Genomic DNA, 24,443 nt, shown 5'->3' on the forward strand with positions numbered 1-24,443 from the left:
CTGACTCTGTGGGTGCCTCCCAGCTGATGCTGCCCGGCAGAGGGCACATGGAGACAGCTCAAGCTGGGCTTACTTCCAAGTACCTCCACCCTTGCAGGAACATTTTGGGCTAGTGACCATCTAGGATTATCTGAAGGATTATCTGAAAATGATGGTGTACAGCCTTCCTCCTGCAGGCATGCCAGTGCACCTCCCAAACAAGCACAGAGCCAGCATTTCCACTGCCTCCTATCTACCGAGGAGTTGTCTGCAGGAGGCCTGCTCCAGCTCAGCCTGCTCTACCCAGCTCTAGCAGTGTCTACATCTGATCTAACCCTCTGATCTTGCTTAGTGCAGCAGCACAGTATCCGTGAGCTTGGGCTGTATTTAACAAAAGCTGCCTGCTGGGGACTGGCGAGGTGGAGCTGTCTTGACTTTACAGTGATGAGCAATATCTTCACAGCCCTTTCCCAAATAAAGCCTCAGCACTTGCTCCTGGCAAACCATCCTCGTCCTCCTCCCTGCAGAAACAAGGCTGGTGTCCCGTGGGGCCTCAGAGCTGGCTTTTATTCCCAAGAGTCTTATAAAGTCAAGGCTTTCAAGGACAAGCTGCAGCACTGCCACATGAAACCACATCTTCTTCTACTTGGGTGTGATTAAACTGATTCTATGCTAAGCCAGAGGCTCCAGTTCAGGGGTGCTGGCCATGCAGGCAGGCTGCTGGGGTCCCATTGCAGCACAGGAACCATCAGCCTTAAGCCCACCTCAGTCAGCACCACCAGCCCTTTCAGAGCTGGCAGGGCACCTGCGTGCCTTGGGCTACTCCTCCATTGCTCTCCGCCTGCTGCCTTCCCTCCAGGGGACACGAGCAGGGTCACAGCAGAAAAAAGTTAATAACCAGGCAGTTATAACAAGAATGTGAAAAAGAATAAAAAAGCTTTAATTTAAAAATTAAATTAAAAAGAGAGAATAAGCAAGAGGCGTTTGTGCCCTTTCCATACCCCGCACTTTTTATGGTTCCTCTTAGCCGCTCCCACCATGGACGGAAATCCTCACCCTGTACAGAGCAGGCCCTTGCAGCCCAGAGCAAAGCTAAGAAGAGAACAGTGGAGACTGCAGCAGCAGCTGGCCTGGAGAGCCTCCAGGGCCACCAGCAAAATCATCTGGGAAGAAGAAAAGATTAAAAATAAAACCCAGAAACTCTAATTACTGAATTCTTATGAGAAAAGTATTAAATAATTTAAATAGTGTGAGGAATGCAATGCATCCTCTGTGCTCCAGTGTGTGATAGCGATAGAACAGTGTCCAGTCAAGCTGCTCCCAGCATGGGGTTCCTTCCCCCACAATGTTCAGCTATCCTCTTGTCCAGTGCCAGCCATGTCCCTGATTGTTGATGGCAACAACTGTGCTGCCGAGAACTGGGGAGGAGCAGGGTGGGCCTCACTGGGAACTTCTCCCAGCCTCTGCTGGCCCATGAAGCTGCTGTTTTGGGGATGGTTGGCAGCCCTGCCCTGTGGGGCAACAGCAGCACAGGAGAGGATCTGTCACCAGCATGCCTGCTCCCAGCTGGGAGGTCCATCCTGGGAGCTCACTGCTGGCAACAGCAGACAGCCCATTCTGGTCTGGGAGCTCATCCTGCTCTGGGTGACTCCCACGCCACCTGTACGGAGCCAGTTCCACTGGAGACTGCATCCATACAGATGAGGAATAATAATATTTACCTCCATTAAACAGCCAGCCTTGATCTGGGTTTGAACCAAGGCTCCAACTACTTGCAGTACTCCCTGGCCACTCGTCTCAGGGGGCCGGGACTTCCTCTGAGCCTGCTCCACAAAGGATGTAAAGGGTTGCTGTACGACCTCATCTCCAACTCAACAAAGCCCCTGAGGGCCTTGCAGACTGAGACCTGGGGCCATTGAGCAGAGGCAGAACAGGGTAAGGTACAGCTCCCAGATCTCTGGAGGAGCCAGGCCTCAAGGTGAGGTGAACTAATGAAGACTGGGAATTCACATTGGCTAAAAGAAGGAAGAGAGGAGATCCCACCCCTGGCCCCTGGCATGGGGAGGTTCCCCTGTAACACAGGAAGGCTGGAGCAGCTTGACCTGCAGGCACTGCCTGTTCTTGCAGCTGTTGTCTTCCACCTTATCTACAGGCATCCCTTTGGTGGGCTGGAGAGGCTGCGCTGCCGACTCAGTTCCCTCGGGCTGGGCGGTGGTGGTGGGCAGAGGCAGGAGGGAGGCCATGCGCCATCCCTTCTCCAGTGTGCTGCTTGTACCCCGCACCCAGTGTCCCCAAGCATCACAGGCTTCTCTCGGCAGTGAGGTATTTGAGTGCAGCAGCCCCGTATCGCCGTGACAGGTCCTGGTGGAACTCCTCCCGCAGGGTCTGGAGGCAGCCCCGGTACCCTACGCTCAGGCGGAACTTGGAGATGTCGAAGCTGGGGGCATGGGGCATGTGGATCATGAAGGCATTGGGCAGGACCAGCAGCTCATACTCCTGGGGACAGAGCAGCAGCCCTTACCATCATCGGCTTGGTGGCACCCACATGTCACTGCCCAGCCACGGGCCCCCAACACCCGGCGGTGCCAGGAGCCCCACACCCACCTGTGCATCCAGCTCCATGATGTGGGACACTTTGTTCCAGCTGAAGCCGACGAACCTCTGGTCATACCTGGGGCAGTCTCGCCTCACTACAACGTAAGGCTCGAAGTCTGGCTGCCATGACACACGGTATGGCACGGTGGCCGTCCGCCATTTGGCGTAGTCTGTTGGGGCGTGGCCTTTTGGCCACACGTGGTACCTACAGGGAGATGGAAATGGAGACTGAGGCAGTAGAGGATGCAGGGGGTCTGCTACCCCACTCTGAGACAGGGGGTGCACAGCCTCAAGCCGCAAGGGTACAGAGCTGACTTCTGCTTGGATGGTGGCACAATGCTAGTCCCTACCTGAAGGTGTAGAGGGAGCCCATGTCCAGCATGGAGAGCAGCTCTGCTTTGGATTTGGGAAAGGTCAGACGGTAGTGCAGGGTCTCAAATGCTGGCACGATGAGAGCTGCCTTCCTCTGGGGCAGCTCCAGCTGTTGGATGGAGTTCCTGTAGTAGTAGGAAGGGTGTGAGGTCTCCCTGACTGTGAGACATAGCCACAGCCTCCTTCCTCAGCCCCTCCAGCCTGCCCACTACTCCACATGGGTATTAATGGGTTTTGAGAATTTGCAGTGGTACCATGCAGGGATAGAAGGAACAGGGGAACTCTCAAAGCCACAGCTCCTTCCTCATCTACTGGTGTCTGACAAAAATAAGGGCCGGACCCCAAGGTTGAACACAAAGGAAACAGCCTCTGCCTATTGAGAGTTGCTACCCAGAGCATTTCCTGAAAACTCTGGTGCTTGGGGAGCCCAGCAGGCTGAGCAAGAGCCAGCTGGAAAAGGCCTTACCTGAGGTAATCGTAGAGGCCATACATGGGCAGGAAGTCGATGTCCGTCAGGAAGACGTACGGGGTCTGCGTGTTGGCCAAGGCCACGTTGCGCAGGAGGTTGATGGGGTAGAACTGCCCCTCCTTGTAGACAATGTGGTAGGCCACGTTGCGGCGGGCGCTCAGCACCTCCGAGGCCTGGGCGTAGCGCAGGAACTGCTGCGCCTCGGCGTCCGACATGTACAGCGCCAGGCTGATGGGGCCTGCCCAGTGCTTGCAGATGGCCTCCAGCATCTGTAACCTGGAGCAGAGGGCACAGCCTGAGCACCAGACCTGCCCTGAGGCAGCTTCTGAACCAAACCTACAACTGGGTGCCTCCAGAGAGCCACATGCCAGTCATGCCCGGCTCAGGAAGGAGCAGGAAGAACTGATGTTCCCAGCTTGGGGTGTTGTTTCTCACTGCCAAATGCTGGCGTGAAAAGGATGAAATGAGATTCCCTGGTAGCTCCTAAGCTGTAGAGCCTATCCAGAGGCGTGGATGTGGGTTCCAACCTCCCACCAGTTCTACTGGCGAGTACCTGTCCATGGAGAGCTGGGCCACGAGGGTGACATCGGTGGGGTTGGGAAAGGCCAGGAACTCATACTGCAGGAAGAACAGGTGGATGCGGTGCTGCATGAGGTGCTGCTGGCGGAAGTCATAGCAGGGATCATCCTCATCCAACTCCTCCAGCGCCTGCTGCAACTGCAACACCATGAAGGTGAGGGAGAGTAGGAACCCCAGGGGCAGCTGCATGAGGTCTCTGCCCACCCAGAGCTCTGCAGCTGAGGGCAGAGTTGCAGTCAGCCTCACCTGGTCCCTGGGTGGGCTGGGAAGACTGGCACAGCCAAAAAGCTCTCTGCGCAGCAGGTTCCCATCGTACTCCAGGAAGGTTAGGTAGAGGTTACGGAAGAACTCCACGTGCTTGTTCTTCACCCGCAGCTTCTTGGGCGAGTTCCAGTGGATCACCTGAGCAGTAGTGTGTCACCCCATGTAAGGGAAGTCAGCAGCACCAGGCTCCCCAAACCCTCAGACCCCATGCTGACTCCCCTGGACTTCCAGTGCCTGCGCTGTGCTTCAGGCCCTCCCCAGTCTCAAAAGCAACAACCCCACCCACCTTGAGATCTGAGAGCTCAGTGTAGCACTGCTCTGAGCGGGTGTGATCAGAGAGCTGCACATTCCAGAAGCAGGGAAGGCGGTACACCAAGGATGGGTCCTGCTTGATCACCGCATTGAAGATATCCTAGGAGAGAGAAAGGTGAGTGCACTGGTGGATGAGGAAGATCCCCTGTGCCTGCAGTGCTGTGGGAATGCAGAAGGACCAGCCTGTCCCAGAGGAGGGACAGTTACCTGATCAGCCAGCGAGGTGGAGAGCATGCTCATCAGCTCCCGCTCTGCTGTCAGCCGCCACATCTGCTCCCAGCCCAGGCGGCGCAGGCGGTCCAGCAGGAGCAGGATCACCCCTGAGGGCCAGGGGAGAGGGCACAGGGTCACTGAGAGAGCACTCAGCCACCAAAGAGCTGAGGCACAGCTGCCTGCATGCCTTCAGCCCCTGGGACATGCCACTTCTCTGTGCCCAGCCACAACCCTGGGATGCTGTAGCACTCCTCTTGTTCCCACCACCTTCCTACTTTACCCAGTCTCCCTGTGCCAAGTACCACCTCAGCTGCATGTGCCATGAGGCTGCACCTGCCACCCTGGCAGCCCACACTCACCTGTGTTGAAGCCACGTCCCAGGGCTGGCCATGGTTTGTGGTTTTTCCACAGGTTGCCTAAGTACCAGTCACTTTGGTTCTCCACCAGCCCAATCACCTGCTTTTCTGAGAAAACAGAGGGACGTGGATGCAGGTCATCTTGCTGTTGGTTCAGAGGGCCCAAGCAAACCCACTGTGTTGGTGCTGTGGCAGGCAGGCACTGCCACCCTGAGCCCAGCATCCAAGGCCCCCTGCCAGGGCCCCAGGGGCACCCTATCCTCACCAGAAAACTTTCCAAAGACAGCCCAGAGCTCAGCAATGTCGGTGGCAAAGGTGATGTCCGTGTCCAAGACAATGACTTTGGAGAGGTTGGAGGGTAGTGCCTTGGTAAGTGTCAGCTTCATCAGTCCGTAGATGCCAGAGTAGTGCTTGTTGGGGATCCACGACACCTCTGGCTGCAAGGCAACACACCTCAGGGCCAGGCATGGCCATGCCTTTCCCCTGCCTGGGCAGCTGTGTGTCCTGGAACCCCATGCAGAGGAGGCCAACAACAGAAGGGTCATGCAGAGCTGTGGAGCCAGCCAAGCCTAGAGCATTTCCTCCAGCCACCAGAATCCCCACCTGGACTCCAGTGTCTCACTCAGCTCTGCCACAGGCGCACTGCTACCACAAGGCACTTCCCCACTTTGCCAGTACCAGCCTTGGGCTCCCCTCTCAGCAGCACCAGCAACAAGCCCAGAAAGAGGAGGGGGTGAGAAGGATCAACAAGAAAAAGTTACTCATCCTCCATCCACTCATCCCTCTCTGCTGCTCCCCTTGACCCTCTAAGCATTGGCTTGGGACAGGGTAAAGGGAGGGCAAGCACCTGCCTTCAAGTCATCAGCATTGTAGAAGCTGACGTGGACGGAAGGCACCATCCAGGACTGGAAGAGTGTCTGAAGGATCTGATGGGCCACTGAATCCGTGATGAAGTGAAAGTGGAGGGGGTTTTTCCTGCCAAGGGCAAGCACAGCAACATTCAGCATCACAGCAGCATGAAGAGGACATAGTTCCCCATCCCACCCATGGACAGATATCAGCCGAGGGGGCAAATGGAAAAAAAACCCTCCAGGGGAAACAAATTCCACTGTGCCACTCTAAGCACAAAGGGTAGAGAGAGGTCCTAAAGCCCCTCTTCTGCAGCACTCCCTGCTGCAGCCTGCAGTAGCTCATCTGAGAACCCCAACCAGCAGGCTGCTGGCACAAGGTCTCCTCATTACCTGTGGAAGAGGATGGATTTCACCAGCGTGACCACGTCCCGGCTCGCGTTGTGCCCAGCACACACAATTGCAACATGAAGGAGCTGCCCAAAGACAAACGGTGTGTTTTTGAGACTGGACACCTCCTCCCTGCAGGGCTGTCACCTCCTGCCTGGGACCACACTACAGGGAGAGGCTTCAAAACCCAACCTTTCCCATGCAGAAGGAGCCACAAAGAGGGGTGGGAGTTCCCTAACTCAGAAGTGGGAATATGAGTCTTGCTGCCACTCCTCCTGTCTGGTCTCCTTCTCTGGAGAAGGAAAATACCCTCACCCACTGAGCACTGTGGAGAGCCAGGATGAGGCCCCAGCATGGCCAGAGCACAGGAAGAGCAGTGCCAGGTGAGGTGCTCATATATCCATGCTCCACAGGGTCCCAGCCTCCCACCCAACATTCCCTATCCACAATGCCACCATGCTGGTGCCATCACCCACCTCACACTTGTGCACTGTCCGCTGCTTGGCACAGGCTGTGTGGTTGCTCCTCTCGCCCCCAGGGGGGTCTCTGTCCTCGGCAGAAGCCCCCCACTGCGGGCTGCCATCGCTGCCCTCGGCCTGAGCCTGGCTGAGCTGCAGCCGGAGCTGCTGATTCTCCTCCTCCACCCTGCGCACACGTGAGGCCAGCGCCTCCCGCTCCACATCCCGGCTCGGCTGCTCGCCCAGACAGGGTGGCAGCAGGAGGAAGCGGCCATCTGTGGAACAGATATGGACATGCAAAGGGCATGGCAAGGCCAGGAGAGCCCACGTGTGAATGTTGGGGCAGAACCACAACTGAGAGGTCCAGGCATATCTCACAAATGCCCAGCCAACATCTCAGCTATGTTCCCCTGATCTTCAGAGATGTCCCTGGAGATGTCCTAAAGTCAAATTCACCTGCAGTAACTTGCATGGCCAGAGCAGCCATCCCAAGGCCTAATCCCCTGCTGCCCACCCTCTGTTGTGGACTGTCCCTTGATTTGAGGAGGACAAGAAGGACTCACTCACATTCGAGGCTTCCCACAAAGAGGTAGAGCCAGGAGAGGAGAATGGCCAGGGTCACTGTGGCGAGCAGCAACTTCAGCTTCGTGCGCCAGGAGCGCAACATGATGTGCTGGCAGGACACGGGCAACAAGGATCAGGTGGGCAACCCGAGTCCGGCTGGCCCTGGCATCCTAGAGCCTGTGAGGGACAGGGGAAAAGAGAGAGGCGTCACCAGTAGCCCCCACTCAGGTGTGCCAACATTTCCCCAGCAGGACATCCTCCATCACCTGCTCCTCCAGGACATAAATGGGCAACTCAAGGAGTGAAACGGATGCCCAGACAGCACACTCCTGCCCATGATGGAACTTTTACCCCCCCTCGACTTGTCCCGCCATCTGGACTGGACTGCAGAGCCTGTGGGGGGGACCTCAAATATGGAGGGGAATGGGGATAGGAAGGAGGTTTCTGAGAGATTTTACCCCAGTTTTGTGCCTTGCTCCCTTCCATCCCACAGGCCTAGGGCTCACAGAGGAGAGGAGGGATAATAATGCTAGGAGGTCCTCCCGAGCTGGGCGGCGGGTCGCGGAGCCTGCCCGTGGGAGGAGCGCGGTGCCTCCCCCGCCGCCTCGGCCGGAGCGCGGCCCACGCAGGGCCGGGGGGCTCGGGGAACTCCCGCACCCAAGCGCCGCCGCCCGCCCACTTCGGTGGGAAAACCCCAAACACTTGGGCGAAAGTCGCTCCCCGGCCACAATGGGGGATGGGGCGGCCGGGGCAGCCTCCCCACCCCGCCGCGCTCTGCCACGCGTGTTAGGCCGCTTTCACTGCTCCGCCGCCGGCAGGACGCTCTCAAGGCAGGCTCAGCCCTGCTCCCGCCGGGGCCCCGCGGAGCCAGGCGCCCGGGCAGGCAAAAACCCCACGGGGAAGGAGACGCCTGCCCCCCGCTGCAGCCTGCCCTCGCTCTGCACCCCTGCCCGCGGCTCCGCACCCTCGGCGCAGCAACATCTGGACAACAAAAGCTGCCGTCGGGCTGAATGGGCCGGATTAGGGTCTGCTCCCCCTGCACACGCCCCGCTGGAGCCCATTGATGTGCAGATGCCCATGGGGCCGCGGGGGCTGGAGCCTAGGAGAACACATACCGCGGCCCCCGACCCTCCCCGCGGCCCCTGGGGCCGGGTGCAAGCTCCAGCCCGCTGGAGCAATTGCAGACGAATGGCCCCATCCACCCTCGGTGAGGGATACCCCGGCTCTAAAAGGGCTGGGGCATGGCCAGCCCGCGGGAGCACGGCCATGCCAGCCCATTGGAGCTACAGCTGAGCTCCCGCGGCACGGCCCCTGAGAGCTGCACCTGGCAGAGAAGGTGCCTACTGGCATCACCACTCCCTGCAAGCCAGGCCCGTGCTTGACCTGCTTTTGTGCTCTACAGAGCAGGCCAAGCACAGGCATGGCAGGGAAAACGGGGAGCTGACGCATGGAGCACACCAGGCCCAGGCACCCCTTCTCCCTGCCACAGCCACGGGCCGTGCTGGACATGGCGAGATCTCCACACGCTGCTGCCAGCCTGTCTCCCATCTCACATGCTGAGGTGCACACAAAGTTGGAGGGCTGTTCAGGCCACGCTGGAGGGGCATGGTGAGAAAAGGCCGAGGAGGTCAGCCAGCACCCAGGGGAAGCAGAGGGGCAGGGAAACAACTTTAGCACAAACAAAGGAGAGAGAAGGTGATGGCACACAGCAGCATCCGTCCTGCTCCCACTTGCCCACATGGCCCCTCACTCCAGGAATGGTACTCTCTCCCCAGCCTGCATGTGAACACACTACTAGGATGGCAATTCTGCGGGACCAGATGGGACCAGCAGCAAGTCAGTTTTCACCTCTCCCAGAGGCACCCAAGGATCCATCTATCCCACACCTCATAAGACCCCCACCCTTCCTGCCACCCCTTGTGCTACTCCTCACCTGGCTGCTTGCCTTCCCCCAGGCGCTGGTTTCCTTACCTGCCTCTCCCCTCCGCCTCCTCCACCGCTTCCCCGGCGCCTCCCAAGCCGGCTGGCAGCCCACTGCTACTGCTCCCTCCCGGGGCTGCCGTTCCCTGTCCTCCCTTTACTCCTCCCTTCTAGATCTGACACTTTCCCCCTCCTCCCCGATCTCAAACCCATGCTCCCCCCGCACACCCCGCCGGCCCCCCTTTCAGAGGAAGAAAGAACAAACAAAACAAGAGATTAAATTCGCTTTCTACTCAAGAGCCCCCAGCGCCAGGGGCACAGAGTTGCCCAAAGTAAATTGGGAGGAATCCATCCTCCTTCCAACTCCCTTCCCACTCCCAGGCCTCAAAATCCCTCCTTCACACAGTGAAAAAAAGGAAGGATCAGGATTATCTACCCCCTTCCTAACACCTGCCTCCTCCTTTACTGGGGCATGTGCAGAAGACTTTGTCCTCACAGAGAGATCTGTGGGGGCCTTGGGAAGGTGGCAGAGCCCACCTGTTCTCCCCATGACTGGGAAAGAATGGTTCCACAGCCTACCCGGGATGCAAATATGGTGAGGATGGGATGCAGACCTTGCTGCTACCCAGAGAGAAATGTACTGGCCACCATCAGAGCACTTGCCCATCAACTTAGCAAGAGTGCAAGCCTCACTGTGGATCTGAAAGGGAAAGAACTGTTCCCCTACTGTCTCATCCTTGCTCTGGCCCAGAAGTGCAAGGCTCACTGAAAGGGTGCAGTGTTCAACCAGACCTGCCCAGCATACCAGGAGTGAGCAGGATGGTGGAAGGAGGGGCAGGAGGCCGGGGCTGGGAATGCTAACTATGCAGAGAGAGGCTCTACCTGCAGCTCCCCCCTCCCCACCGCGCAGGCCCCTTCCCCGCTGGGAAAGGCAGCGGCCCTGGCCCGGGGCTGCAGCAGGAGAAGCCCTTGCCGGGAATGCCCAGTACCGCGGGCGTCGGGAGGGGGCCGGGTGCGGTGGGAGAAGGCCAGGAGCGGCAGCAGGCAGAGGACTGGGATGCGGAGCCCCTGCACAGCCCTCCGATGCAACGTAAATGGCCCCCACCCCAGAGCCCCGGGTGAGGTGAGGCGGGTCCCGGCCTGCCCGCGCAGCCACAGCAGCGCCCAGATGGCTGCCCTGGGAGGCACGATTACCTCCCTCACGCTCGGGCAGCTCCTGCTTGCCCTTGCAGAGCCCCGGTACAACAGGCAGCAGCTCCTCAGCAGCGCCCTTCAGCCCAGCCCTGCCCCGGCAGGGAGAGGAGACGCCCGGGCTGCCCTGCTGCTCCGCTGAGCAGGCGGCTCCCCAGGGCAGGGCCCCTTCCCTTCGCTCCCCCAGCCGCCCCGGGGCACATGCTCAGCAGGAACCGTCCTGCCCCTGCTCCACGGTATCCAGCATGTGCTCCAGCTGAGGCAGTGCCACGCTGGACTTACCCATGCTTTGGGAGCAGTGCAGACCTGCAGCCCGCGGCCAACAGCACCGCTTCAGCAGAGGAACCCGCCTCGTGCTCCAGCTGACCTCCGCAGCTTCTGCACATGCTTGTCCTGGCCACCATACCGCGTCGGCTCCCAACACCGAGAGCGAGTGCTCTGGGACCCAGCCAGGCCCTCTCCAGCCAGGGCAGGAACAGGTAGGCTGCTGGGGAGCACAGGCACGGCAGGGGCCTTCACGGGGGTGAAGATGGCAAGCCAGAAACAGCCTCTCTGTGAAACATTAGAGGCGCAGCAAGCGGAGGGCAAGGCTGGAAGCGGCTCCTTGGCAAGGGGCACAGCGGGTACCAGCAGCCATGGCCCAGCACATAAAGCTCCTGGCTCCAGCGTCCCTGCAGTCACGGCCTGGGGCCTCTCCGCCCTCCCTCCTCAGTCTCCTTGCTCACCAGACAAGCGCAGCCAGCAGAAAGACGAGAGGTTTCCCAATACTGCCGTCTTCCAACCCCAGCGCGGGTGCGGGGCAGAAGTGCTGCTCACAGCAGGTTATCCTCCCTCCCCCACATTCTTCCCAGGAGCAAGCAGCTCCTGCTTCAGCAGGGATCAGAGGATACAGCCACTGGGAGTGAAAAAGGCACCCCTGTCCCCTCTCTAGCTGGAAGAAGCTGACCAGGGTGGATACGAGGGAAGGGGCAGGCAGGACCCAGGCCTTATGCCTGGGGCACCCTGCCTCCAGTGACAACAGGGCAATGGCCAGGGGACAGAGAATGTCATGCCAGCAGAGCTGGGCAGCTGCACAAACACCAGTGCGTGCTCACACCAACCTCTGATGCGTGGGCAGGAGCCCAAAGCTGGCTGTATGCCGGCCACCCTTCCATGCACAAGCAGCCTTCATTCCTGGGAAAATGCAGCCACTTTGCTTGCCCCAGGCTCCTCCTGAGAGCTGCCCATGTGCTGGCACTCCACTCCTCCACGATCCACTCTTTTGCAGGAAATCCCCTTTTCTTTGTAGGCCCCATTGCTCAGCCTGAATGGCCTTCGCTCTCTACGGCTCAGTAATAATCAGGTGAGCAGTTAATGTTTAGGGAGAGCTGGCAGCGGAAATTTTGCCATCACATTACCATGTTTCCTCCAGCCCTGCAAGCACAGAGGGGAGCAGCTCTGTTTTCCCACATCACAATTGGCAGCAAGGCCCATGGGAGGGTGGGTGTCTCAGCCTGTTGTCTCTTCTAGAGCTAATGTGTACCTGCAGAGGCATGCTGAGGCACAACTACACTGTCTGTGGGTACCAAGCCAGAGGCCTGAAGGGGCAGTCCCAAGCTTGCTGCCCCCTCTACTGCCTCCCTCCTAGGCATTACAAGGGAAGAGGTTGCCTGGCTGTTCCCAGTAAAGAGCTGCAGGGCAGTCAGGAGAGGAGTGATTTCATGGAGCTATGGTGTCTGTTGTCTTACCTAGGTGTAGGTGAAAGAAACTGCAAATTTTCCCAGGTCTCATTTTTGGAAGAGTGACAGTTTAGCTGACCTGCTTAGACTGCCTCAGTAGAAGCCCAACACAACAGCTTCCCAGGTTTGCAGAAGGTGAGAAGACGCCCAAAAGCTGCAACAAGAGCTGCACAGCCAGACTGGGAACTCAGAAAAGGCACCACAGTTTGAAGAGAAGCAACTGGGGACAATCACTTTTGCGCTTACAGATGGAGGGGACAGGCTGGTTCCTCATTCAGCAGATCACCTTTAAAGTGTACTGCAGCACCCATCTGACAAAGTACCTTATGATTCAGGGTCACCTCCCTGTCCTGCTCCCTATGCCTGAAATGTTGCTGCTTGAGGGGGGCTGTGCCAGCCAGCAGATACCACACAGGCAGTGCAGAGCAGGGTAGCTGCAGGAATTTACAGAGGCGGAATGGAATTTGGCCAGGGGAGCAGGATTAAAACCCCATGCTCCGGATTACCATGCCGTCCCTCCCTCCCCAGTCTTATGATAAGCAAACCCTAAGTGAGAGTTTCACCTTTGTATTTCCCTGGAAAGAGCAACCTCTGGCAAAAGAGCCACCAGAGTGTTCTAGAGGTGGGATCCAGTAGCACTCACAGTTGGATACCAACACATGCTGCAAAAGGAAGCATCCTCATCTCCCACTGCTTCCAGACACCACCAAGCTACTGAGAAAATCCCAGAAAGGACCCTCCTGGAACAACAGGCAGCTGTGCCTCAGTTACAGCTCATTCTCAAACATCAAGCTCTTCTCAGGCCTGTAAGATTACCACACACTCAATTCTGCTGCTCTGAGTTCAGTTTTTTATTCTCCAGAGGTCATTCTGAAAAGCCATCTTCTCCTTCTCTGGCAGAACCACAGCACTTGGGGAAGAGAAGCTAAAAGTCTCTGAAGGGTGTTGAAGCTCCAAGCTTGGCTGAAGCAGCGACTCTTGTCACCAGACTGTTTCCTTGTTTCCAGAGGAAACCAGCAAGCTCAGGCTGGGACTGACAGAAATGCCGTGCTGCTTACCTCTTCATGTCTGAAACCCAGGAATGTATCAGGGGAGCAGCTCCTCTTGGCAGGCACTCCGATCACAAGGCCCTGCTAGACACAGTCTGCCGTTGCAGAGTCAGTCTTCCTGCCTGCAACCAGGCACTGGGTCCAGCTGCCCAGCAGAGCGTCAGCCACAGGGGGCACGCAGGGCATGCACGGGGACAGCAGTGCCACAGCAGAATGTGCAAGCGTGTGGCGTGGGAGGCCTGAGCCTACCAGACACCCTGCAGTGCTCACAGGCTGGGCAGCTGCATTCTGCCACAACTCTCAGGCAAAGTAAAGGGGGCCCACCCAGACAGCAACACAGTCCCCAAGTGCTCTCATTCCTCTTAAGCCCAAGAAGAAGCTGGAAGGACCCCAAGAAACTCACAGCGGAGGTGTTCAACACACTGATTCCAGCTTTACCTCCCTGGACTACAAGTCATTTGAGGATACTCAGCAGGTGAAGTATCAACACTGACTGGTCTTTCTCTGGGCCTGGTGAAGTTCAAGCCTAACTGAGGACAAACACAGAGGCCACAAACTGCTGAATCAAATCTCCTCCTCATGCCTCCCTGGCCAGCACAGCTTGGCACAGGAGGGACCAGCCCTGGGCACTGGGCAGTGGGACCCCAACTGCCTCTTGAAACAGGAGCAGCAACAGGGGCTGATCTCTAGCTCCCTTCCTCTCTCATGGGATTAGGTTTCTACTATCTGCATTTTTGCTGATGTTTGTGCTGCAGCTAATGGCCAGCTCTGAATCTATTAAGTTCACCGTGTCCTGCTCTCCGGATGTGCTACGGGCATCAATACCTGTTTACCCTGCCATTTCCTGACACTTCACTACTGCGGGCTTGCAATGGTTCCTGGGGTTAGAGTGAGCAGGGCCAGCAGCCAGGAACTCCAGCTTTTCTCCAAGGCAGCCTGCAGCAAGCCCTCCACCAGTTCCAGCTCTGCCATCAGCACAGCTGGAACACCCAGCAAGCATCCTGCTAATACAGCAAGGGCTGGGAGTTTCATCCTGTGTGGTACTGACAGCCCAAGTTTCCAGCTGGCAGTGCCCATGGGTAGGGACTAACCCCACATCCCCCTGCTCCCTTGAAATGCTCTTGAACATCCTGCACCAGGTGGTGTTCCCTGGTGGGACAAGCGAGACTGGGATATGTTGTGCATATCCCAGCACAACAGGCCAGACTTAGCCCCTACACATGCTTGCAGTCTGCACCACCTCAGGCAAAATTAATTAGGTTAATTACAGCAAAAAAAGGAGACAAAGGGACTCCAACAACCCCATATTGGCACTCTACCTGGAAAAGCTCACAAGAGGTATGACACCATCCACCTCTGGGGAGGTGCCAGAGGCATGGCTGTGAGCCAGGTTGTCAGGTGCCTGCTGTGCATTGTTACCAGCAGAACTGGGTAAGTGTTTTTGGCTGAATAGTTATTGATTGAAAACTGCAGTTTCCAGACAGCTCAGAGCTATTTGCTCCTTCATTACAAGTTTTGGACAAGAACAAAAAGCGTTGTTTTCCAAGCAAAAAAGTCTCATTTTGCATTGTTTTGTTTGTAATTGAGCTGCATTGCATTCAAAATAAAAGATAAAGGGTCTCTCAAATTTGTCTGTGTTGAGTTTTTCTCCCTCCAGCTTTTCATTTTGGGCACTAAATCAAGCAATTAATTATTTGTCTAGCTCTGGTCTCCAGACAAGGTGAGAGCATCATGAGCCAAAAGGCTGGAACAGCTCTGCCCAAGCAGCAGTTCTGAGGAGGGTGTTGATTTGTTTTGTGCTGCAGGCTCCTTTCAGGCCTTAGCTTGAGTTCCCTCGGGGTTAGCAAACACTCCCTGGGGAGAAGAGAGCAGGGCCCTGTGCAAGGAATGGCAGATACCCCACCACAAGGGATCCACCTGCCCAGTGGGCAGCAGTTCAGGAGACACAAGGTCATACCAGGGCTTGGAGGACATGCTAGGAGCAGGGCTTCCCATGCCAACTGCCCTGCACAGAATCATAGGATATCCTGAGCTGGAAGGGACCCATAAGGATCATCAAGTCCAACTCCCAGCTCAGCACAGGACAACCTCAGAAATCACACCATGTGCCTGAGAGCATTGTCCATAAGCTTCTTGAACTCTGTCAGGCTTGGTGCTGTGACCACTTCCCTGGGAGCCTGTTCCAGTGCCCAAGCCACCCTCTGGGTTTTTCCTAATAACCAACCTAATCCTCTGCTGATACAGCTTCATGCCATCGGCTCGTGACACCCTGGTCCCTCACTAGTCCTGCTGGTATCAGTCACTGGAGCAACTCCTCCAAATTCCATCTCTCACAATGCCAGACAATTCCATCTCTCACAATGCCAAACTCTAGTCCAGCAGCCGGGCGCACACTGACCGACAGTGAAAGGTGATCCCTCTCCTCTGCATGAAAAGCAGCTGAGCTCATGGATGCAGCCCAGTACCTCTTCCACAAGGGACTAGCTCAAACTGGGAGCTGTGCTCAAGCAGCCACTCCTATATCTTCCCTGTCCAAAGCTATTCCTGGCACCAATGCCCTCAGTGCCCAAGTCAGGCTGAAAGCACAGCTCATCCACACAGGAATGGAACAACTGCACTATAAATAGCAAACCAGAATGGCTCAGGGCAGGCTCTAAAAAACCCAAGCAGCAATAGTGCCATCCACTCAGGATGCCCTGGGCATTTTGTATGACCAGAAGGGATTCTGAGCTACAGAGAAGCTTGCACGTTGCCAAGAGGCTCTGACAACACTGGAGGAAAAACTGTTGTCCAGGCTAAGACACAAAACTTACCTGCAAAAAAACCACATAGGGCATCTTGCAAACTGGAAATGAGGTAGTGACTAATGGGGGCAAAAAAGGAGGGGAAGTGGATCCCAGAGGGGAGGCAGTTCCCAAAGCCAGGCAGTGGAAAGGAGAATACTCTCAACATCCAAACTCATTACTAGCCCTCCTCCCTTCCTGCTGCTCCTTGTGTTCCTATCCCTGGGGCTTCTCACACTGCTGAGCTAAACCGTGAACTTGCACACTAAAGGACAAAGGCAGGGAAGAAACAGCATAGCTCAACTCAACCAAGCAGCAGGTGAGTGGCTGAGGACAAAAGCTCATGTCTTCTCCAATCCACAGCAACCTCTTTGCAGTGCCCAGCCTGCACCAGGACAGGCATAACATCTCAGGTCATCCTGCGATCAGGTCTTCCAGGATGCTTCTAGGAAGACCCTTCCCACCACACTCATCCTCACTACTCCTTCTTCCCTCCTAGTGCCTCCATGTGGATCCGCCTTCCTCTTCTCACGGACACCGTACGTCCCTATGAAGGGATCTCAGCCTCCCCAGATGAGGATGTGACCGGCCTCATGCAGCACTGCCAGGCACCAGCCTCCCACTGCTGCGAGGGATTCCTGCTCTGCAGCACCTGGGCATACACTGGGAATAAGAGCACAGAGGAGACTGCTGGGAAATCAAGAGAGGGGTGTATGCACAGTGAAGGCACACACCTGAACCAAATCACCCAGTAAATAAACACACAAGCACACACACAAAAGGAAGCAGTTGCTTCCTCTGACAGAAAGCTTATTTTGTCAGAATAGGAAGACAGCACTCAAGGAAAAACGCCAAACCCCTGCTTTATTGCACCTGGAGCACCAAAACGAGACAGGACACAAAAAGCAAAGATAGCCAGTGCTGACTATAATTCCACCTCGAGAATTCTGTAGGCCCACAACTCTCTTGGCTTCTCCCCCATGGCTCTCCTGTCACTCCTCACCCTTCCTCCTCAGCGCAGCAGGCAGGAAAAGAGGTAGAGGTCTCAAGTTTGGCCAAGTTTCCACTCAGGGAACAGAAGCTTGATAACAGGCTGGACAGGATGTGAGCACCCATTGAGGAAGAGGATTAGTAACCCCTTAATCTGCACATTTTGGAGTCTAAGCACTTTGCTCTGCTCTTTAATTAAACCATGGAGTGCAAAGATTGCCAGAAGGTAGAGAACAAGGAGGAAGAAGGAAAGGAAAGAAGAGACTGTGGCTTAAAGGCTGTTCCTTGCAGCTTAAATGCAAGGGGAGGGTGTTACTAGCAGGGATGTATTTCACCTCAAGTGCTTTATACTGGGGCTGTTGAGCATCCTATTGCCTTCCCTGATCCAATCTATGGGTGAGTCAGGAGCAGGATGAAGGGCAAACTGCCTGAGGGCCTGGGGATGACAAAGGAGGGAGCAAGGAGATCTATCAGACTGGACAAAGCTTTACCTGTGGCAGCTTTGTCTGGCTGGCCATGACTCCCCTCCCGAGTCTCCTGCCTCCTGGGAAGCAATATGAGTGCCAGAGCAATGTTTGTCTCCACTTCACACACCTGTCTGCACAAAAGGGCCTTGTTCCAGCACTTATCTGGCTCCAAGATGGGGAGGGGCCACTGCCTCACTGCCCTTCCACCCAGGCAGGACTTTCAGCTCCACGTCATGCTTCTTTGGATCTGCCTGGCAGAGGAAAATTTCCTGACACAGGTAAAGAGGGAAAACTTTTACCACAGCCCAAGACAAACAAAGCAGTTTCCCTCAAGCTGTGCTCAGGCACACGTGCCCCTGCAGAGTAGGCAGCGAGCCTGAGACTCCAGAAGCTACCTGAGCATGAGGATAGGAGCCCCACAGCACAGGGAGACAGACAGCTGCTGCCAGAGCTGGGAATAGAGCTGCCAAGGAATGGCCTCACCTCCCTAAATGCTCTGCCACCAGCTCTGCCCCACCAGACCAAGGCAGGGGGCTGCCTGTGTGCAGGGGCAGCCTGTCACTCCAGCGTTCCTCTCTTCCCTCACTCCTATTCTTTGGAATTCCTCTCCTCTGTTTGCTTTGTTTCAGACCTCAATGAACAGGAAGAAAAGGGAAGGAGCCTTGACAAATCCGATCAAGGCACAGACATTGCTGAGGCTCCCTCCTGCTGGCATGCCAAGCCCTACACTAATGAGGGGCAGGGAGAGAGAGGTAGCCACTGAGAACAGTGGCCCCAAAGAAACACTTGATGTAACAGACAGAGGGAAAAGAAGCTGCTAGGACAGAACAATGCCAGCACAAGCTCCCAGCCTTCAGAAGGGGGTCTTCCCATTTTCCCTGGCCCAGAGAGCTCCTCAGTCCAGGTGCCAGCGACTTACTGCCCACTACACAAGAAATAAGCAATAGACCATGGTATTGTCTGGGGAGAAGGATCCAGACATGCACACAGGAGAAGAGCCACAGAGATCAGGTCACACTTTATTCAAAGGACTGCTGTGGAGAATCTAGTCCTTCCCTCCAGACAACTGGGCTATGGGGGCTTGCAAGTCCCAGTGTTGTCTCCAGAGCCTCCCACAGGTCCCAAATACTCAGAGAGCCAAGCCTTTCTGCTACGTGATTATCTCCTGTATACTGACTTAGAAGTACTAAAACAGCAAGGGAGCAACCACATGTAAACCATCTACTTATCATACATGATAACTAACCTTTGAAGGCTGCCAATGTTGCAGGAGTGGCTAGGAACAGCTGGAGAAGTTGGCACGGCCTGCTGGTGCCTGTGAGGACCCCCCTCTAACCAAAGATTCTCAGCTTGAAGGGCAGATAAGACATCTCAGCTGTACTTGAGAGTTTTGGAGCTTCCTGTCACCTGAAACCCAAAAGACAGTCACGTGAAGAGCTACTGCATAAGAGAGCTCTGAGGACAGGCCCCTGCACATCCAGAGTCACAGATAAGAGCACCCAACACCTTGGTCCTGCCCCTATCCTCCAGCCTGCCACAAAGCATGGCTCAGTGTCACCCAAGGCCACCCAGAGAGCCCAGGGGAGGATGACTACCTGCATGCTGCATATTCCCAGTCCCAGTTCACTGCACTGTCGTTTGCAAGTTCCCCACTCATGCAAGGAGGACTGTACACATGTGCCCAGAATTGCTGGCAAAGCCACAGCCACCATGTTCCATCATGTGAGTCCTCACACCAATCCTTCAGCAGCCTCAGGAGCTGAGGGAGGGATGCAAGTTCTCTGGCCCCCTCCCAAACACAATAGCAGCAGCAAGTGTCCAACTTGTGAGGCAATAAAGGGATTAACTATCTTGTCCAGTAACTTGAGCCCCCTGACATGCTTTGGGCAGCCCCATAATGGCAGCTAAGAGAGCCTATCCAAATAGGTGCATACAGGGAGAGAGAAGGAGGAAGAGAGAGAAAGCAGGCAAAAATCACACATGCAACTTGTGCTGCAGAGAGCACAGCAGTCTGCACATGTTACTCCTCCTCAGAGGAAATCCTCTTCCTCTGCTGGGATCTTTCCAGTGCACCCCTTTCCTCCAACTCCCACAGAGTTGGGCACACACATCCACAACTGCAGGATGAAATGGATAAGCCCTTCTCCCAGGAGGCCAGAAGGATTCTTAGCTCATTATCAGGAAAAAGCCCAAAACAGAAGCACAGACATACTAATATGCTGGGGCAAAGGAATTGGAGAAGAATTGGGAATTTTGTTTTAAAGACCCTCTATCCACACATCATTGCTTTAAGATGCAGCAGGAGCAGGACCTTAAAAGCAGGTTAAAACCTAGTAAAAACATGGGTCTGATCTGTCCCACCTGTTTTAAAAGGCCAAACAGAGAAACAAGTGTGCAGTGTGCTGCATTCCTGCACCCCTCTAGCCACAGCAAACCCCAGACCAGCCTGGCACAGTACAGTATGACAGAAGGGAGGTGACATCAATCCCAACAAGGGCTGGAAATAAAAAATAGTAACAACAGCTGCTACCTGAACAGTGAAATCCAGCGATTCTAAGAGGGAAATACAGCACTGCAGTGCTCAGCAAAACCCTCTTCAGCAACAAGGCCCAACAAAACTTCTGCTTTTTGAGCCTTCCTCAGATTCTGGTTACAAGGTGGCAGCCAGTGAGAGAGGACATGTATGGACCCTACAGCACATGTCAGTAAACAGACATCTGTCTCCTCCATCATCCCCACTCTGCTTGTCCTGATCGGTCAGCTCCCACCTCAGACCAAAGGGGTCTAAGAGGGGAAACTCAGGAGATGGATATTCTGCAGCAGCAGGAACACAACCAGAGTGCCAAACCCTTCTGCCATACACCCACAACCCTCGCCCAGGTGCTACCACAGCTTTATATTTCCAGGGAACAGTTCAGCAGGTAAGAGCCAAGTCCCTCCACCTGGGCTAGGAAACAGAAGCTGCTAACAGCAACACTGAGTGTTATCAACAGCAAAGAGTTTAAAAAGCAAAGGCCCCTTCAGCAGAGATAATACCGAGTGGGGAGACCCAGATATGTGCCTGTCACACAGCAGCACTGTCCCCTGGGATCCACCACAGCATCTCTGGGACAGCAGAGTTCCCATCTGCACATGGCAGGAGCCTCATCTCCAGGATGGAGCCCACATCACACAGTCATAACCCAGCCACCAGCAGTTATTACACAGCACCACACACAGGACCTGCAAGATATGCAGCATGCTGGGGCCGATCTCAAGGCCTGCTGCCTTCTCCAGGTGGGGTCAGGGGAGCTTAGGGTGATGCTGGGGGAAGGAAAGGTCAGAAATCACAAGCAGTTACCCATCACACACCCAAAGGGAGTTGCAGTGCCCTCTCCCTCAGGACCCAGCTGTGTCTCTCCCTTGGACTGTTCCCATCAGCTCAGGCCACCAGAGAACTATGTGTCCAAAAGTTTTTTCCAACTGCGTCACATGGTTATTAAAAGACATGGCCTCTCCCTTTCAGCCTTTGGCACAGGCAGATTTGAGTATTACAGGAGAGACTACACATTGCTAATGAATCAGGGAAAGGAGTTATCCAAGTAACAATCTGTGGCTCTAAATGGCTTTCTGGAAAAGGCATCTGGAGGCAGGAGGCAGTCAGGATCTCGCAGCAGGGCTCTGCACATATTGCCAGACATGTTGTTCCTCCTGGGAAGCCAAAAAGAGTCTGTCTCCAGAGATGCCAAGTCTGAGCTAAGCTGGGAAGGGCAGGGGCACCCTGACAGAAAACAGCAACAAAATGCCTCCAAGTCAAAGCACACATTAAAAGGCCCCTTAAGCTTGTTTGACCTGTGTTTCCCTTCCCATCAGACTACTGCTTCAAGTAACAGACCTGTCAGCAACACTTCAGGAACTCAGGTACTACACCAGCAGCTTCCCCTGCCAGCTGTTGCCTTTCCAGACCCCAGGAGGGCTTTCCAAGATCAGAAGTACAAGCCACCACCACCACCATTGCTATGCTCAGAGCATATGTGCTTCATTGCCCTTGTCTCCTCATTTGGACAGAGATTTGGAGCTCTCTCAAAGGGTGTTGGCCTCCAGTGGGATATCATGAGTGAACAAGGCCTTCCATTCTAGGCAAGGTTCATGTAAAAGGGACTAAAATACTCCCTGGACATGCCTCCATCTACAGGTTATTTGGAGCAAGTAATAATTTATCCCTATCTATCCCAAAGTATTGGCTGAGCTCATCCAGAAGCAAAGAAAATACACAGCCAGAGCATGGTGTGAGAGCTGAGGAGGGCAGGAAGGCATGCCCTAAAGAGGCAGGGCCAGAAAGGCCATCTCATTCTTCATCACAACTGCTCGCTTTCAACCACAGCCAACAAGACCCACATCCCCAATCTCACACTGCTAGACCACTTCCCTTCTGGCAGGGGAGGGTCAGCAGGAAGACAAGGTTGGGGAGAATATCCACTTCCCACCCCAAATACCCATCTCCCAAGACACAGCCAAGCATCAGTATACTGAGTGTGTCCTCCCACATCCTGCTCCCCAGCTCCAACCCAGTACAAAAACATCCTCACCCCAGCACTCTGAGAGATGTGTTTGAGGCTTACTTAGGATGAGCTGCCTCATACCCGTGGCAGTGCTGTGCCTGGAGTCAGGTTTCCCAGAAATGGCATGGTCTCATGGATCTGAGCAAACAGCAAGACACTGGCAGCCAAGCAAGCTGGACTTCAGCACTGTACCCACAGATGGGCTGGCAGAACATTTGCTTTTTTTTTTTGGTTTGCTTCTTTTCTTACCGTTAGTGCTGAGCCTGCACCCCTCATCATCACAGCATTGGAACTATTTGGCCTCGTTTACAGCTGGTGGATTTCCAGTAAGCACAAGCCCTCAGCACCCAGACTGGCAGTGAGCAGTAAGGAGAGTTGCTCCCAGATCATACTGGGCACAGTCAAGAGAGAAATTTGTCCCTCAACCCAGCCTTTCACCTCCTGCTGCCACACACACCGTGGGCACCATAAGCCAAGGCAATTTAAGTCTTGCCCAGTCCATGGACTTGCTGCTGCTCTGAGAAGCTGCCCATCCTACAGTGCTCCCTTGCAACTTACCATAAAAAGGCAGCATGATGCTGTTCAAACTGTCCTCCAAACTCACTTGCTGCAAGCAGGAGATGAACAAAAGGGGACATGACAGTTGGTGGGACAGAGTCTGCGGGCAAGGGGTGAAGAGGAAGCATCTACCGAAATGCTCCTTACTCAGGGGCAGAATCTAGCTGTGCTGTTCAGAGTAGCCCAAGGACTTTGTGCATCAAGCTTCACCTCTGGCTGAAGACAAGGTGTCTTTGGCAGTCTCCTAGGCAGCCAGCTCTCAGATTGCTGTCTGGCAGAGCTAGAGCATCTTCTTGAAGGAGAGCAGCTCTGGCAGTCTGCACTGGATATGCCCCTAGAGTCACCAGCAGCACACACCTACCCCAGTAAGCTGTGCTGGAAACCTCTGTCACAGGCTTCAGGTGCTATCTCACCCGCCTTCGCACTTACAGTAGCAGCCCAGCCACCGTGAAATTCAGAGAAACTCGCAGGTAGCACTGCATGTGAAAGGAAAGTTGGGTCTAATCCATGTGATTCTGACTAAAAAGGTTTGTTTAGCGCCAGAATGCTTGCCAGCGGTATCTCGTGCCCTTTTTGAACTCAGCCTGCTGGAAAACAAACCCTCGGGGGAAGAGGAGCGATCAGGAAGGATAAAGTGCCTGCCCATGCAACTGTAATTCCCGCCGAGGAAGCCGCAGGCACACACTGTGCCCATTGCGCGGAGGTAACCGGACAGGAGGAAGGAGGGGCGGCTCGGCCCAGCTCTGTGCGCACCCGAGAGGCCACGAAGCGCCTCCTCGCCCACGGGCACCGCCGATCTTTGCCCCGGGCAGCGTGCGGAGCCAGGCCCGGCTTCGGGCAGGGGCGCTGGCCGGCAGCCTGGGCTGAGCGGGGGGCAGAGCCGGGGCACGGCACGGCGGGAGGAAGGTCGCGGCACCGGGCACAGGCTGGAGCCACTTCTGCAACAGGCGGGAGGCAGGCGGGCCCCGCGGCTCCTGCCGCCTGCCACGGGGACACCCGTGCTAGTGCGGCAAACACTGAGCGCTGCGGGGCCGCCCGTGGGCTCCGGGAGAGCCCCCGCTGCACGGCCCGACCCGACCACCGCCCTTCTGCTCCCCGCTCCGGTGCCCCCGGCCCCGGGCGGGGACAGACACTGTCACGGACGGACACGAGGATGAAAGCCCTGTCCCCGAGGTCCCCCGACCTTTCCGTGTCTCCAGGGCAGCACCTCCCCTGCTCCGCAGGCAGCGAGTGGGCACGGGCCGTTCAGCCCCGAGCGGAGCGGGGCTGTCCCTGCCTCCTCGCTCACACCTCACCCTTCCCCACGCAGAGTCCTCGCCAGGTGCGGAGCGAGGCTCCCCACTGCCGGCCAAGCAGCGACCCGGGTGTCCATGGGAGCCCCCGGCTGGGACGGGGGTCGCCGCACGCCGCTCCCCGGCGGGTGACGAAGGGGCAAGCACCGCTCCCAGCGCCCGCTCTCATTCCCGGGCGCCACCGGGAACTTTTTACCGGTGCCGTAGCCAGCCCCGGCAGCTGCACCGAGCAGCCCCCGACGGGCGGCCGGTACCCCGCACACCGCCCCAGCCGTGCCGCGGAGAGCCAGACCCACGCATGGGCAGACCCCCGCCCGCCGCAAGGCTCCAGAAACGACTCCTTCCCGGGGCGCCCCAAAACTGAGCGCACCCCGGCTCCCCACCCGGCGGCAACTGCGTCCCCGCTCGGGACACCCCAGCCCGCCTTACCTGCCCGGCCGCCGCCGCTCCTTCAAACCCCCGCCCCGCCGCCCATCGCCCGCTCGGCGCTCGGCCCGGCTCGGCTGCTCGGGGCGGGGCGCGGCGGGGGCGGCCC

At 56.3% G+C, this 24,443-nt stretch overlaps 1 protein-coding gene across 1 annotated transcript; it reads right to left on the reverse strand.

Annotated features, from left to right (window-relative positions):
- Window positions 1-898: 898 nt before the first annotated feature.
- Window positions 899-24,419, reverse strand: LARGE2 (LARGE xylosyl- and glucuronyltransferase 2). The gene is made up of 16 exons (XM_059473514.1): window positions 24,338-24,419; window positions 18,764-18,924; window positions 7,403-7,576; window positions 6,854-7,110; window positions 6,381-6,463; window positions 5,987-6,114; window positions 5,405-5,572; window positions 5,143-5,247; window positions 4,778-4,890; window positions 4,545-4,670; window positions 4,241-4,396; window positions 3,969-4,132; window positions 3,413-3,691; window positions 2,925-3,071; window positions 2,584-2,779; window positions 899-2,475 (listed from the first exon to the last, which is right to left on the reverse strand). The coding sequence occupies exons 3-16, from the start codon at window positions 7,500-7,502 to the stop codon at window positions 2,278-2,280; spliced, it is 2,220 nt and encodes a 739-aa protein (XP_059329497.1). The 5' UTR covers window positions 7,503-7,576; window positions 18,764-18,924; window positions 24,338-24,419; the 3' UTR covers window positions 899-2,277.
- Window positions 24,420-24,443: the final 24 nt, after the last annotated feature.

The sequence above is a fragment of the Ammospiza nelsoni genome, chromosome 6 (genome assembly GCF_027579445.1).
Source record: "Ammospiza nelsoni isolate bAmmNel1 chromosome 6, bAmmNel1.pri, whole genome shotgun sequence".
NCBI classification, from domain to species: Eukaryota; Metazoa; Chordata; class Aves; order Passeriformes; family Passerellidae; genus Ammospiza; species Ammospiza nelsoni.